Consider the following 16,514-nt stretch of genomic DNA (forward strand, 5'->3'; position numbering starts at 1 on the left):
ATCCATTCCAGGTAAGACTCGTGTCTGTTGATTCCTGTATCGAATTTTAGAGCCCATTAGATATTTTTTTTGCGATTTGTGTTGCTGTCTTTTCGTCTCGTGCCATTGGATTTTAGCACAGCTCCTCTTTCTTCGCAATTTTACAAAGTATAATTTGGAAATCATCATCGTTTTTACCCTTGTTCACTGAATATTTCTATTCATTCATGACGGTACATCTCTTTTGAACATTGAATACTTAGAGGTGCAAAGCATTTTGAAAGAGGTTATGGCGAAACCATGAAGAAACCAAGCGACCCAACGACAAAGTTGTTTATGATGAGTTCTTGTTTAACGCTGAAAGAATTAATGCAAGTCACCCATGAAACCGTTAGGCTTAGCATAAGACTTGGTTTCGGTTTTTTGTTTGTTTTGTTTTGTTTCTTTTCGACGAAGTTGTTCAAGACTGAATTAAATTATTTGATTTAGAAAGTCGTGTCGAAATAAAATTGATTGTAATTTTCTTTTGTTGCGTGAGCAGGACTTTCTTGTTTTCATCGGCGCTGATTAAGAAACTTTAAGACATAAAAAAGTGCAAACCCGAGAAAATTCTCAAATTGGTTATCTCTGATTTCAATCCACAAAGCATTCATTCATGATCGGTAAAAACGACTACGACAACAAATAAATAAAATAATCTTACGGTATGTAAGCTTCGTGATAGTTCATTTGATTGACTGCTCCAAACTTCAACATGCAGCATGATTGATGAATCGATTTACGATACAATTCAACGGCATCCTTAGAGTTTTCACATAGGCTTAAAGAAAGGTATTAAAGAAAAGCCCTTTTATTGTCTAATGCCTTGCTCATTCAAAAGCAAACTGAGTCCTGAAAGCTTGGATCGCTTGCCAACGATTGTGTTCCAATTTCCTTTCGGGAATCCAGCATATTGAAGCGGCAAGTTTTCAAAATACACCAAATAACACATAGAAAGGGACCCAATTATCCTGAATATGAGTTTTGAAATACTTCCAAACAGTATTATCTCGTTTGGATCGATTTACAAGTGCACAATTGACGGAAATCTCAGACGTTCTGATCGCGACGGGAAAACCAGCGAAGTGACGTCCTGAACTTGTTTGGGAGAACGGCAACGCTAACACCGGAAGTCGAATGGTGTCATGTCCAGACTATTCCGCGCGCTCTCCCGTTCTGAAATGACGTTCCCGTCCTCTTGCTAAATCTCTCTATTAACAAGAACTTTAAACAAAGTCCGATTGACAAAAAGTTATTTTGATAAAGGATAATGTCCAAGATTCCGAAGGTTAAGAGCCAGAAAGAAAAAAGTACAAAATATTTATCTCAGACCCTCCCAGTTTTCGGATAGTGTGTGGTCGTTTATAGAAGCTAGTCTGAGTAACATGCAGGCCTTCCAACGGAAGGGGGAGTGCAGCCAAGCGAAAGCGGAAGGAAGGCCTTTCTTCCTTTTGTATTTCTCTCAACGTCGATCTCCCTTAGAAAGCCTGATACTCAGGGTAACTGAATAACCAACAATGAGATTTTGAGCTCCAAAAAATTGCAAAACGATTCAAACAGTTCATCACATTCCTCATCTCTTCCGCGAAAAATCGGAAATGCGACTTAGATCGGAACAAACATTGTAACTTCAGGTCTAATATGCAGGTCTCATATGCAGCCTACATCATCCATAAATTTTTCCCCTATTTTGTAGTTGACATATGACAGTTGAGCTGGCTGACATCCTCCTTTGTATGTCAGTCACGCTGATTGGAAGCATGCTGTATTCAGGTGATCGATTTGAAAATTCAAATAAAAATAAATTTAATTAATTAATTTAAAGGCTTTTTCATTCGCATTGGTGGCTGAAGAAAAAAAAGTGATCTCTTACTGAATGCATTTCGTCACTACTCGCCAAACAGTATAAAAGCAAACTTAAACTACTTCTTTCAGTGGTCGTTGCCATTATATCATTATTCGCTGAAATGAAAAGCAGTCGTGATTTTTTTCTAATATTTTGACTATACCAAAGCGTTTCGCCTGAACAACACAAGTTTCTCTGGGCGGAGGGTTAGCATTTCCCACAACACTTCCTTTTGACAGTGGTAGGCCTTGCGAATTTAAAAAGTATTTTTATACCATAATTTTCCGCGAAATGTCGGTTGCTTTTGTTAAGATTTTATAGCAGGATATAAAATATCTGTGTCGCAGTGATTTCTTGACACCGCTAGTTTTTAAACACATTTATTTACATCGCACTAGACAGTACGTTCGCCATCTTTTCTTCTCCCCACAACGCTTTCTCATGCTCCCTTAACCGGTCTAAACAGGTTTTTATGACGTCACGGTTCGCGTCACGCAATTGTCACGTCTTTCGTTCCGACAACTGAGGCGCAAGCGAAACCTTAAAATAAACCCTGACGAGCGCTATACCCTGACTAGTGTTGCATCCTGTCTGACGTTACAACCTGACTGGCGCTACAGTTCGGTCAGCCTTTTACGACCCAGTAATTCATCAATGTATAATTTGCTGGTCATGTATGCTAACACCCGATACTTTTCCTTTATTTCGTTTGGCTCTCGCAGAGATCATATCCGTGCAAACTACAGTGGGAAGTGACACACCCATCTCTGTCCCCCTCTGGAGAGCGGATACCTGAATTGTTTAACAGCTTCGTGCCCCATTATGATTTCTCAAAGATAGGGAAAAAAAAAGATAAATACAAAACGCAAGAAAAATCAACATTTAGCATCTAATGTTCTTCAACTGTTTATTATCAATAGACAGGATATGCTATTTGTATATACTGGTGAAAGCGTGTGTCTGAACATTTCTATACTACTCGTACTGTTGTCTAGACTTACACAATGACACGGGATCCGACAAAATTCACGTCTTCATTTGATTCTGCTACAACTAATAAAGAGAAACAGCAAGAGCGCGAGTATCTTTAGAGCATTTGGGCACTCTCTGAGTTAGCCTTATCTACTGGTCACTGTAAATGTATAACAAATGAAGCGTTGTAAGGTGAACAACCGATCCGCTCGATTAATTATTAATTGACATTTAAACAAAACAAAGCAAAAAATAACAAAAACAAAAAAGAATAGAAAGGGTGAAATCCAGTCTTGGAAGTTATCAATTTCGTCCTCCATCAAAGGCAACAAAAAGTTAACAGATTTAAGATCTTGAGGTTTTCGAAACAACATTTCAGTAAAAGTTGATGAAACACATTTTCTTCTCGAGAACGTTTGACCATAAATTTCACTCAGTGATTGTCGCTTCTTGAGAAAGCGTTTATTGTATCAAGCGATAGTGGGCAAACACCAAACAATGGCCGAAACTTTCTGACGTTCTCGATTATGAACACCTTGTCTTCTTCGGAACAGTTTACATCCTCCAACACGAGTTGCAATATCTTCGGGAAACGCTCAATATGGTTCACAATGGAGGTAATCCCATGGCCTAGCCGATTCTGCGATAAATCCAGTTTGTGTAATTCTGGAAAGTTCACGTTTCTCAAGAGATTACAGACATCTCTATTATCAATACCTAGTTTGACGAGACGAAGTTCTTCAAGTCGGGGGAAAAACTGGAAGCTATTTCGGAGAAATTTGAGACCATCCTTGCGGACATGAAAACAGCTGAGTTCAAGTTCTCTTAAAGGTATTTCTCGCGAAAATCTCCCGAATAAAGCTTGCATCCCTGCCAATCCCAATTCGTTCATCTTTCCCATGATTACAAGAACTTCCAGAGCTGACATCCTACAAACAGAGTTACCAAGAACAATGGCGGTATCTTCGATCAAATCCACCTTTTTCAACTGAAGTGATTTGACCGTGGGGTGCGTGATAATGGCGACCAATCGGTTAACAAGGGCCTTGGTGCAATCTTTTAGGTTGAGGTGTAGAACCGAGAGGTTGTTGAAATTTGGTAGTAAGTTTGAGAGTCTGGTTACTCCGGCTGACGTACAGGGATGCCACAGGTCACCTGACAATTGAATTGAACAATCCTTCAAGGTCTTGGCTGGCTCTAGAAAATCACAAAAATCACCACCTTTTCCAAGACGTAGTTTTACAGAATTAAAATACTTTGATTTCCCAACAATGACACCGAATGCTCTAAGTATCTCTCTGCTTGAAGTAGAGACACATTCTAAGGATTGAAGGTGGTTGAGCAAATACTCGTCAGACGAAGGGTTCTGCGCGTTAAGAAGTGATATGGCTTCACTTGGTCCTTGAAAGGGAAATTCAAGCGGCACTAAATGCTGAAGGCCAAGACCTTTTTGGAGTTCGTGGTCTTGATTGATGTGTTTAACATCCTCGGCTATGATAAATTCGAGAAAACGGTGGCCTTCAGTTGCATATCCAGTGAACATAAGTTCATGAAGCACACAAGCCACAAAAAGGTCAGTTATATAACACGCGATACTTCCATTATTTGAAAAAAGAACAGCACTAAAGTTGCACATGCAGCGAAAGCCACAGTTCAAGAACTTCCTGTAAAAGTCCCCCAGTTTGAGGGCCTGAGAACTTTCTGTTACCTTTACTGCCACGTCGAAACTATCAAAGAACTTCCTCAAATTCTCTTCCAGGGAGAACGGAAGGTCATCTTTAACCTTCTTGACCATTACAGTTACATTATCCATTTGGAGAATATTATCGCTGCACTCCAAAAGGTTCTTCACAAGTCTTTGGGAAAGTATCATCACTCCATCTGTACTTGAAAGGCAATGTCTTAGAAGCCCTTCTTTCAATTGCGCTTCATCAAATAACGCAAACACCAAGTCGTGAAATCTTAATTGACGATAAGTAAGATCATAGCATGTCTTCTCACTTTTTCCCGGCAAAACAACTGTCTGCTTAAACTGAAGGTTTCGGTCGTCCCGGTTGACATCTGTTAGGTGCCCTAAAACCAACTCGGCTCCGGCTCCATCACGAGACAATCCACTGATAAAAAGAAAGACATTCTCAAGACGAAGACAACTCTCGCTGTCCCTTGTTTTCTCTCGCAAGCGTCCAAGGTTACGTTCAGGGACCAGTTTGTGCACAACAAACCAGGCGGCTAAAAATTCTTGAATTGTTTTGTGAATGAAGGATACTCTTTCGGAAGGCCGAATGTTCTCAGTATCCTCGGTGATTTGCAGGAAGCCTCTAATTACAGCATCGCAACCCTTTATTTGCCTCAATTTACTATACTCGAAGAGAAGATCATCAGACAACAGAGCTTCCAAAGCTACCTCTCCAAGATCAGCAAGGATGTCCTTACTATCCTCAAAAGTTCTGGGCTGGTCAGAAGCACCCTTTCCATAATCGTAGTCCAAAATGCACTGGACAATTTCCAAGAATACCATCGTCCTATTCTTAGTAGTAAACTTTTCCCTCATCTTCTTCCACAACATGGTGAAAAACAGACATAAAATGGGAACCTTGGCGGTATCAATCAACCTTTCCTTCTCCAGGTGGTGCATCAGGGCCTTTCCTTCAAACTCACCAAGTTGTTTTACGACGAACTCTTCAATGTCTTTTCTACTGAAACCAGTAACTTCAGCGTACATATCGGCAAATTCCCTGAGGTCATCACCCTGAGAGGATCGAGACGTCACCAAAACGCTGCAGCCCCGCAGCTTGTCTCCCCGGAAGATGTCAAAAACTTCGGAATTCTTTCCTTCACCATATTCATCATAGCCATCAAAGACGAAAAGGACCTGTTCCTGATTCTCGTTGATGTAATGAAGCAACTCATCTGTGAGATATTTATCTTCGTCTGAGAGAAGATCAGAGAGACTGATTACTTCTTTTAACGTCTTACAATGGGACACTTCCCGGAGCTTGAGAAGAAGAACAAGTTTGAATTTCTCTAAAATACTTCTATCTTCACAATCACTTGTTTCTTCGCATTCGACCCAATCTAAACAGAGCTTTGTAAGAAAAGTGGACTTTCCAATTCCGGCCTGACCAACTACAAGCATCCTCTTTGGCACCAGACCGTTCATCATTTTCTTAAATAGCTCCGTGTACTCCACAGAAACAGTTCGACTTTCTTTAACCATAGACAGTCGAGTGTATACCTGGCGAATGTTTGCTTTGCTTTTGGCAGACCACACAGATGTCTGTACTGTTGACGACCTTTTGTAACGATCTTTGAGTTTTATATTAAACTGGTCCAGATTAAAGGGTCTTCTAGGAGGCGATGCTAAAAGATAAAATTACTAATGAGCTGTCAAGAATCAAAGCTGTTCAATACTGAAGCAAAAATGTTATGGATATGCTAACAGCATAATTAGAAGTGCCCCCATGATGACAAACTGTTTTTGACCGATTTTGCTATTGGCAAAGTGTACACTTAGACACAAAAACCGGGGATTTTTATGGGGATTTTCTGGGTGTCGCTTTCTAAGAAATCCAACAAATGGAAAAAAATTAACTTGTTTCCTTGCTCAGTGATTGCTGTTCCTTATAAGTAACTGTAGTCCAACCTTGGTGTTTCCATTTCCATACAATTTCATTTCCCACAAGAGCTTTGTTTAGCGCTCTCATAAGAGTGCAAACTACTTATAAGCTGTTTAGGAGGGTGGGTGGACTAAGATTTCACTTATAAAACAATGTGAATTTTTAGGAGATTTATAGAAATTGATAGCAATATTTGAACGTTTTTTTGGGGACAGGGAGAGTGGTTGGAAAAAAAAAAGATTTGGAAACTACGGTTAGACATTTTAAAGGACTTTAATATATACGCCTGGCGTCATGCGACTTGTACCAGGTCTTTCTAACTTGAGTATGATTTTTCTCAGCTATAATTTTCTCGAAAACCTGGTCTTGACTGAGCATGTGATTTCTTGGTTAGGAGGGTGGGGTGGACTGAGACTTCACTATTAAAAAGATTTTAAATGTTTGGAAACTTTTAACCGCCTCCCGGTTAGCTCAATGGTTAGAGCGCTGAATTGATGTGCGGGAGGTCGAGGGTTCGAGCCCCGGCCGGACCAACACTCAAGGTCTTAAAATAATTGAGAAGAATATGCTGCCTTTCTATAACATCAAGAAATGGTTTAAATATTCTAGTCTTCTCGGATAGGGACGAATAAATGGAGGTCCTGTCTCCTGCAGGGTTAGGGGTAGGAGTTGTTAATTTCCCACGCACGAGATTATTGTGTGATGGATGTCCTCCCCTGGGGTGGATGGATGGGTTGTTGTCATGCGTTTCATACATGAGCCTCTGGCTCGGGCAATATGGGTAACCACGCCCCACGTAAAGACATTAAACTTTGATTACTGATTACTGATTTTAGAAATGTAAGCAATATTTAAAGGTCTTTTGAGGGGGCTAGGAGAGGGGTGGGGAAAAAGAAGGTTTGGAAATTCCGGTTAACCATTTTACCGTATAAGCACTGCGCCAGGGAATTTTACTAAGTCTTTCTAACGTGAGTACGATTTTTCTAAACCACAAATTTCTGGAATACCTGGTCTTAACTGAGCATTCAGGTTCTCTAACATCTCTTTCGCACGATTATGGTTCTCCGCAAGTTTGGAGAGACGTGCATCCATTTCATTAATCCTCTGCCCGTGGTTTTCCACTGTCTCATCTAATGCCAGCTGCTGGTCCTGGATGGCTTCTAACTCTTTAACAAAGTGTGCCAGAGTTTGTTTTACCAGTGACCATAGTTGATGGTCAACGTCATGTCCCATAACCATTTGACAGCCTTCAAGCAAAATAACAGAATATCATTTCTAGAGATATGATATATTCCATATATTCAAAACAAAATTACAACTTGGTAAAGAACTTATGGGCAATTTAATTTTGGTTGTAAATAACCAACTTAACTGGAAGCAAGAAATTTATGTTAGGCTTCATCTCAGATATACTTGTATGTGTAATTGCAAAACAATTTCACCTCTTGTTTGCCACTTGAGTAGCTGGTCTAGTGTCTCTTTTGAACCCCTGCCAACACTCTTCAATAAATTCTCCAGATTGGTAAAGCAGTCATTGAAGAGAGCTTCAGTCCAGTCATTAAGATTTGGATGAGCCCACTTGTTTCTGACATCATCTCTTACTGCATCTGCTGCCGTCTGAATAAGGAGCGTCGGGTCTGGTGATTGAAAGATGGGAGCTGGTTTGCTATATCCAAGCAGACGGAGAATGGCACTCAAGTCAAGAGATTCATCAAATGCTGAGAATGTTGCAAGGTAATCAGGTAGATACAATTTTGCAAGGTCCAGTTCAGATGAAACACTGAAGTTGTATTTATTCTTGTCTTTTCCATGAGTTTGGCGGTTGTTGTTGACATTCTCAAACTTCAAGTTTTTGAGGCTGGGATTGCTCTTATAGTCTGCAAAAGTAAGTACATTCAACTTACAAGGACATAACATTGCGTCAAGGTGGCTGTAATGTAACTTAATTCCTTGCTCAACAACATCTCGCAGCACTGGAGCAATTACTTTGACCATCACGATTCCAACCACCAACCAACGTTTCTCCTCATCAGTTTTCATTTCCATTTTTTGTAAAAAATCCTAAATGAAAAAAAAAAAAAAAAAAAAGTCAACAAGCAGAAAAAACAAGATTAAAGTATTGTCAGAAAACTAATATTCACTCGAAAGGGTGTTGCAAAAATTAATTTTATTTGCTGTAAATGGCACTTCCTATGATTTCTGCTTTTTGTTGATGCAAGGGGTGAAGGTCTTACTTAAACAGCCAGCAGTTCTAATATCTGAATGAAAACCAAAATACTACTAACTTAAGTTTTCGATTAGCAATTAAGGATAAAATCTAGCGATATTAATTAATTAACGTTTCGACAGCTCCATGCCATCATTCTCAAATTCAATTAAATACATTTCATGAGTTCATTAGTGTACATAATCGCACGGGGCCGAGTAAAATTAAGAATTAATATCACGCGTGTTTTCAGAAGTTGCTGAAACTTCCCGAGTCGCTAAGCGACCCGGGCGATTTCAGCAACTTCTGAAAACACAAATGATATTAATCCTTAATTTTACGAGGACCCATTGCGATTACTTGTTAATGAAAATGAGGGGAAAATTACTGAATTTCTGAATGCGCTCTTCAGTAATCAGTCATAGGAAGCCATTTAAAGTTGACAGAGAATCAATGGCCAAAAACGCACGAATGAGCTGAATGAAATTTTATTTTTGCACAAAGATAAAAGTTTTGCTTTGATGGAGCAAGATTGATTGTTAAGTGTTGGTTTTCTGTCTTTGATGAAGAGCATTTCATACATTAAACAATCCGATTTCCGAAGGCATTTCTTGAGGATTGTAATTGGTCACGAAGATCTTTGTTCCTTAGATTGTGTACGTCCCGTAGGTGTTTACCAATGACAGAATGCTTGTGCTCATTAATGCGCTGAAATAGGTGTCGGCACGTATAGCGGACATTATCTGCGTCGCACAGATCACATTTGTATTCATAAACAACGCAATGTTTGTTAACAAGAAGTGGTTTGGGTTCATTCACTTTGATCTCATCAGCAATTTTCTTGCTCGTAAACACTTGGCACAAATCGCTCATGTTAATTTTCTTCGCGAGATCGGAGAGCTGTCGTCGTACTAAGTCGGTTAACCGTTGATCTTTAAATGGTATAATAATCCTAACGGGCTTATCAACATCAGAGAGTTTAACCTGAACAAAAATTATGGACTTAACAAAACACATGGACAAAAAAGCAAGAGTTTTGGTCATTAACTTTTAATATGTGGTGGCTCCTAAAGGAGTCATTTGTTTTCTGTCGTGAACTGCACGTTCGAGGATGTCAGCTTATGGCTCATCTTCGCTTTCTGTATCAAATTCTTCATCCATCTCATCTTCTTCGGTGTCATTCTCTTGCTCCTCTTCATAGATGGCGTCATCCTCGGTGCCGTCAAGCGCATTGGAGATGCCGCAAGTAAGAAATGATTTCCTCACCATCTCCTCCGGGATCTCCCTCCAAGACTGCTTTATCCAACGTAGAACGAGGTTTCTTGACGGCGCTTTCTTTTTCCCAGCAGGAGTAAACTCGAAGGGGCCAGTTACCATCCACGACAGGTACTTTCTACTCATATTCTCCTTGAAGGGCTTATTTAGACACTTGTCTAAGGGCTGGAGAACTGGAGTTAGGCGACCGGGAATAACAGCTACATCGATACTTCGCCGCTGCAATGCTTCTGTCACTGACTCAGTAAGATGAGCACGAAAGGAGTCCCAAACCAACAGCGATCGCTCACCAGTAGGGTTTCTTGGCATGCAGGTACGATTCCACTCCTTCACGCCTATAACGAACGAAAGAACACAACAATCGATTAGACCTCACTTTAATTAAAGACTTCAATATAGCATGCGGCTTTAAACACGAGTACAGAACACAGAAAAAAGAGCGCATATGAACGACACAAAACTGTTAACTTACCAGCTTCATGATCCATCCTTTTTTGTAGAATGAAACACGAACTGAGTCCGGAACAACCAGGTCTCTCGGGGTTCGTACGCCTTTGAAGATAACTTTAGGTGGCAGCTTTTTGCCATCAGCAGCGACCGCCAACGTGACTGTGAAGCTTCTCTTCTCTGCGCCACAGGATTTCATGGGAACTGTTCGGCTGCCACTGAATTCCAGAGTACGGCTGGACGGCATCTCGAACCGCATTGGTGTCTCATCCATATTGAAAATTCTGGACAAAGGGTATCCACGGCGCTGACGAGCTGCGATCACGAACCGGTGGAATTTTACTGTTTGCTCTTCGAGATCGTTTGGCAGACTCTGAGCGAGGGTGGTCTTCGTTCGGAGAGTGATGGAATGGCGCCGCTTCCAGTTTATGTACCAGCCTACAGATGCTTTGAATGCGGGATCATCGCAGAATTCTTTCGCCTTCAAACGCAACATCAGTCCACCGACGGCAATTCCTAAAACCACAGGCAGCCCAAGGTCTCTTTGAGAACCACACAAGGAACACAATTTGCATATCGATTTATAAGGATTTGTATGGGATTTACTACAAGATAGCCATAGAGGTAGTTAAAAGTGAAAATATTAAATAAAAATGGCTTACCTTATTCCATGCGTGTGTTGCTTGCTCCTGGTGTCGTTATTTTACCGATTTCACTTGATTTAATCGGTTTTTTTTTAATCTTGGTTTTTTCTCCTTAAAGAGAAGACCAGGATTAAAAAAAAACCGCTTAAATCAAGTAAAATCGGTAAAATAACGACACCAGGAGCAAGCAACACACGTATGGAATAAGGTAAGCCATTTTTATTTAACATTTTCACTTTTAACTATCTCTACGACTATCTAGTAGAAAATCCCATACAAATCCTTATAAATCGATATGCAAATTGTGTTCCTTGTGTGGTTCTAAAAGAGAGCTTCGGCTGCCTGTGCTAAAACGAAGGAAAGAAAGAACAGATAAGCAATGATACTAATGTTTTGACAACTATCAAAAACTGACCAATGAGAATGTTCTGTTCCCAAGGATGTGTAAACAAACTTGTCACCTGATTCTCACTTGGACTTCTCTGCCCGGAAAACCATTGCTGCAGTCACTGATCTATCTCGGGATACTTTGGTGTAAAACAGGCCATCGTTTTGCGTTTTGCGGACAGTTTTATTTCGCCGTTGAATAGGTTTTCTTGGTCTTTTCTCCAGCGACGAACCATTGACTCACTGATGCCGTATTCCCTCGCGATCTCAGAGTTGTTCTCGACGGCTTCTGCCTCGGCGACTATTTTAAGTTAGAACGCTAGATTGTACGATGTATAACGGGCTTTTGGCATGATAACGTATTGACAATGAACGACTATCGACACAGAATTGTTAAAGACAGGTCTCTGAACTCGGAATGTTCATATGATCAAGCCGTGAATTCAATTTTATTCATTCGATCGGATCACATTAGATTCAGCTTACTAACTGTGATTTGTTGTTATTCTTAGGCATTGTATTGAGTAGGCAACAATATTGATAGACGTATGATGCACGATCCTTTGCAGTAGATAGCGCTATTTATGCAATAGCGAAAATCAGACCTGAAAAAAATCAGGCCTGTACGGGATTCGAACCACTGACCTCTGCGATACTAGTGCAGCAGTCACTCGTGAGATATTGAGTAGCACACAAAGAAATATTGCATATTTACGTACGCCATTTATTCTTCTCTATATTTTCACCATATAGCTGTCTTTCATCAAATACCTGTATACATTAGGAAGTATCGGGGCCTGCAAGGAAATCTTGCAGAAAAAAGAATCAAACATAGTCAGAGATGTCAAAATCTGCGATATTCGAACGACAAACTTCGTTTCACAACACGTGCTCCTTTCCTTGAAGAACTGAGCAAAGTGCATTCATACATATTTAATTCTCGAAGGCGTAGTATTGGGAGCCATTTGTGCCAAAAATATGAATCGCTGGTAAGAAAACTCAATCGTTAGTGCTAGATATAAATTGCTAATGATACAACTCAACCGACAATGCTAGATATGAATCGGTAGTGATAAAACTCAGTCGTTAGTAGTAGCTGTTCGTAAGTACCTTTGTATTTCAAGCACGTTGGTCAGTTCTAGCTCATGTTTCGTAGTTACCGCGTGCTGAGGAAGCTGAAGCATCCGATAAAGAAATTCAGGTATTTTGCACGCAAGTCTCGAAGAACTATGAGTAAAAGAAGGACTTGTACATCAAGCAGTTTCCAAGGAGCTCATTTCCTTTGGCTAGGAGTTACCCTGGTCCCAGAGGTTCTCTTCTCTCTACGGGAGTCCGAGAATTCGGCACGAAGCGCCGACCGACGAGCTGTAAAGCAGCGGGCAGAGAGAACCTCTGGACAGAATCGTTGAGAATCTCACGTTCATGCCACCAACCTTCGGGTGACAGCCATCAATCACGCCCCTTTCCGACAACCAATCAGCGTAAAGTATTAAAATACCTCTGGGGGTAGGTGTAGTGTTTTACTTGTATCTGGAGTGGGGGTGGGGAATATATTTTGTTTCGTGGCCGTATTTACAATATCTGTCAAAATATTTGCTACACGTGCCAAATGACAAGCTCGCATGTAGTACGAACTCCAACAAAAACCCCGATTAAAATCTACTTCCCTCGGGCAAACGATTATTGCCGATTTTGCTACGAAAACGTCGAGATAAAAGGCTATTCTCAATTGAATATTTTCACCGAGAAGAATCGAGATTTTCTGCGTCGCTTTAGGCTTGTTGTGAACGCCAGAGTTGAATACAATTCCAAGGTCTCACAAGTGCCCTGTGAAAAGTGCTACAGGGCTGTCCTAAAGCATGAAAAGGCACTCAGTCAATCCGAAGAATTACAAGAGTTCAGGAATAAATACAAAGAAGTAAACATAGATGTCGGAGAATTGACGCGACGCAAGAGATGTGTGAAAGATTCTCCTTGTAAATCACCGAGAACCGCAAGAACACCGAATTCACCACCGACGCCGGAAAACATTTGAACGAGTTCGCAGCCCCAAAAGTAAAAGAAAGATTATTTCCACGACTAATGATCGTGCTGAAAGGGACCAAGAAGCTGTATTCGTAGGGCAACCTCAGAATGCAGTAATCAGCGCAGAAATTGAAAATTCGATCAAATCGCTTGCTTTCGTTTTTCTCAGTATCGATCTTTGGTGCTGCAGAGTGCACTTGATTCTTTGTTGATCTCCACATAGATCTTGTCGATTATCTTAGTCTTGAGTTCGGGATGCTTCCAGACAGAATTTATCACTCCATTGTATTCTTGTGAACAAATTTGTCTTACAATGCTGGATCCATTTTTAACTAGACCAGACGGATAATAAATGCGTACCTAAGAAGAGGAGCAAAGAAAATCAATAATATTCTCACATACTTCTAGCAACATACAATAACTGCAAACTTCTCACCTCCGTAGGTGATGCATTCCGAGGTTGCCCTACGAATACAGCTTCTTGGTCCCTTTCAGCACGATCGTTAGTCGTGGAAATAATCTTTCTTTTACTTTTGGGGTTGCGAACTCGTTCAAATGTTTTCCGGCGTCGGTGGTGAATTCGGTGTTCTTGCGGTTCTCGGTGATTTACAAGGAGAATCTTTCGCACATCTCTTGCGTCGCGTCAATTCTCCGACATCTATGTTTACTTCTTTGTATTTATTCCTGAACTCTTGTAATTCTTCGGATTGACTGAGTGCCTTTTCATGCTTTAGGACAGCCCTGCAGCACTTTTTACAGAGCAGTTGTGAGACCTTGGAATTGTATTCAACTTTGGCGTTCACAACAAGCCTAAAGCGACGCAGAAAATCTCGATTCTTCTCGGTGAAAATATTCAATTGAGAATAGTCATTTATCTCGACGTTTTCGTTGCAAAATCGGCAATAATCGTTTGCCCGAGGGAAGTAGATTTTAATCGGGGTTTGTGTTGGAGTTCGTACTACATGCGAGCTTGTCATTTGGCACGTGTAGCAAATATTTTGACAGATATTGTAAATACGGCCACGAAACAAAATATATTCCCCACCCCCACTCCAGATACAAGTAAAACACTACACCTACCCCCAGAGGTATTTTAATACTTTACGCTGATTGGTTGTCGGAAAGGGGCGTGATTGATGGCTGTCACCCGAAGGTTAGTGGCATGAAAGTGAGATTCTCAACGATTCTGTCCAGAGGTTCTCTCTGCCCGCTGCTTTACAGCTCGTCAGTCGGCGCTTCGTGCCGAATTCTCGGACTCCGGTAGAGAGAAGAGAACCTCTGGGACCAGGGTAGCTAGGAGTCAGTCGTCTGAAACAACAAACATATGAGCCCGCACTACATAAAGTCAGCGGTTGAAAGATGGGATTACATATATTGGTAGTGTAACAATCACATAGCGGTTTAATCTACCGCTAATCTAGCCAGTCGGACGGATCCATTTACTTTGTCTGAATATAACTTTTGAACAATATTTTTAATGCCATATTTTGCATAATTCCTAGCACAATTATCGGATATCTTTTTTTAGAATGTGTAAACATCAAAATTATGGAGAAATTAGCACGCTTACGTGGTTGTTCAGACCGTTTGTTCTCATTTTATTCCGATTTTATTTTTTATATCATAGAGAACACTTTCCTAATACATATGGGAATAGTATGTAACATTTCCAGTGCATAACAGGCGAAATATATTGAGATATTTATGAAAGCGATCCTCGCAGTAATGAACCTTACTTATGTAGTAGTGCAAATGAGACCTGAAAAACATTCAGACCCCTACGGGAATTGAGCCCACTAAGGACTTTATTTATAGAGGGGGACACGTAACAGCTGTATAGCTGACAAACCTGTGGCCCTCTAACTAGATTATACAACATTACAAAAAACTGACGGCGGAGTGCTCTACCAACTAGCAACTACGCCAACAAGCCAACTAGGAGTCGGTCATTAGGTTGGTTCAATGATGTTGATGTTGGTGTCATTTCATGAAAACCGCATTACTTAATGTTTCCTTACTTGGAACTGGTCAGCTCAGACGACCACCACAAACCGTCTGATATTATCCAAGCTTTAATAATTATTCGATCTAAGAGAAATACATTTGTAATTTGAAATCAGAAAAACGCAAATTAATATAAGTCTTAATCTCGTAGCAAAATTAAAAAAAACGTGATTGGAAACTTACTTCTATGGCGTGTCGTAAAAACAGGTTTCTCTCTTCAGGTTAGCAGATTCGGGTAGACGAACAGATTATAAAACCCGACTTCTCTCTCTCTTATTGATTCATCTGAAAACTGGTTTAAAACATGATAAGCTAACACTTTTAAATCACTGTATGGAATTAATGTCAATCACGAGTCGTATAATTAAAATATATCTGTCATCAAAGGCAACGCCTAATTACTAAACGAAACACACACAGATGATTTTCATACATTCAAACTCATTGATTTATCACTTCGACGGGTTTAATACTAACCTTTAGAGTACTCGATCGATCCCACTAACTCGTCGTATACAATAGGTGACATTTGTTCACGCGGCTCGCGCTTGAGGTATTTCGAGTAAATGTATATCGCGAGGGATAAGAATCAGCTAAGAATCGCATAGCTTAAGGTAAACACGCGCTCTGATTGGTCAATACGTCAACCGGAAGAGAGGGTATTTAGCGTGGAATCGCACTGATGCATATCGCTGACGTGAGTCACGAGCAAAAATTATTGTTACCAACATAAAAACGTAAATGTAACTAGTGCTACGAAACTATAAAAAAATATGAACAAATTTATAGAAAACGAATGTCTTCCAAATTTTGAATTCAAATTCAAATTTTTAGAAAATTGGAGGAAACCACTCACGCTCAAAAGTACGAGAAAACGCATAGAAAAACAAAAAATGCAAGAGACGAGGGAAGAAAGCCAAACGACAGTTCTTATCGAGAAAAACCAAACAAACGTTACTAAAGAAAACTAAAACAGGTATGAATGCCGAAAAAGGTCAAGCATCATTTCCGGAAATCCAAACTATTGTAGCCTATACAGATGACGAACTGGCCTCTCTTAGAGAAAACTTGGT

At 40.3% G+C, this 16,514-nt stretch overlaps 1 protein-coding gene and 1 long non-coding RNA gene across 3 annotated transcripts; both read right to left on the minus strand.

Moving 5' to 3' along the window:
• Positions 1-2,754: 2,754 nt before the first annotated feature.
• Positions 2,755-12,722, minus strand: LOC148733648 (uncharacterized). 2 transcript variants are annotated; one of them, XM_088758367.1, is made up of 4 exons: positions 12,523-12,722; positions 7,896-8,514; positions 7,461-7,700; positions 2,755-6,196 (listed from the first exon to the last, which is right to left on the minus strand). In XM_088758367.1, the coding sequence occupies exons 2-4, from the start codon at positions 8,497-8,499 to the stop codon at positions 3,270-3,272; spliced, it is 3,771 nt and encodes a 1,256-aa protein (XP_088614493.1). In that variant the 5' UTR covers positions 8,500-8,514; positions 12,523-12,722; the 3' UTR covers positions 2,755-3,269. The 2 variants fall into 2 exon arrangements, with proteins under 2 accessions (XP_088614493.1, XP_088614492.1); XM_088758366.1 differs by lacking the exon at positions 12,523-12,722 and having other exon boundaries at positions 7,896-8,940.
• Positions 12,723-14,736: 2,014 nt separating this feature from the next.
• LOC148733649 (uncharacterized) lies at positions 14,737-16,028 on the minus strand. Its single transcript, XR_015999612.1, has 3 exons — positions 15,919-16,028; positions 15,625-15,733; positions 14,737-15,525 (listed from the first exon to the last, which is right to left on the minus strand). It is a non-coding gene; the product is annotated as an uncharacterized LOC148733649 (long non-coding RNA).
• Positions 16,029-16,514: the final 486 nt, after the last annotated feature.

The sequence above is a fragment of the Stylophora pistillata genome, chromosome 4, assembly GCF_964205215.1.
Source record: "Stylophora pistillata chromosome 4, jaStyPist1.2, whole genome shotgun sequence".
In the NCBI taxonomy this organism is placed as follows: domain Eukaryota; kingdom Metazoa; phylum Cnidaria; class Anthozoa; order Scleractinia; family Pocilloporidae; genus Stylophora; species Stylophora pistillata.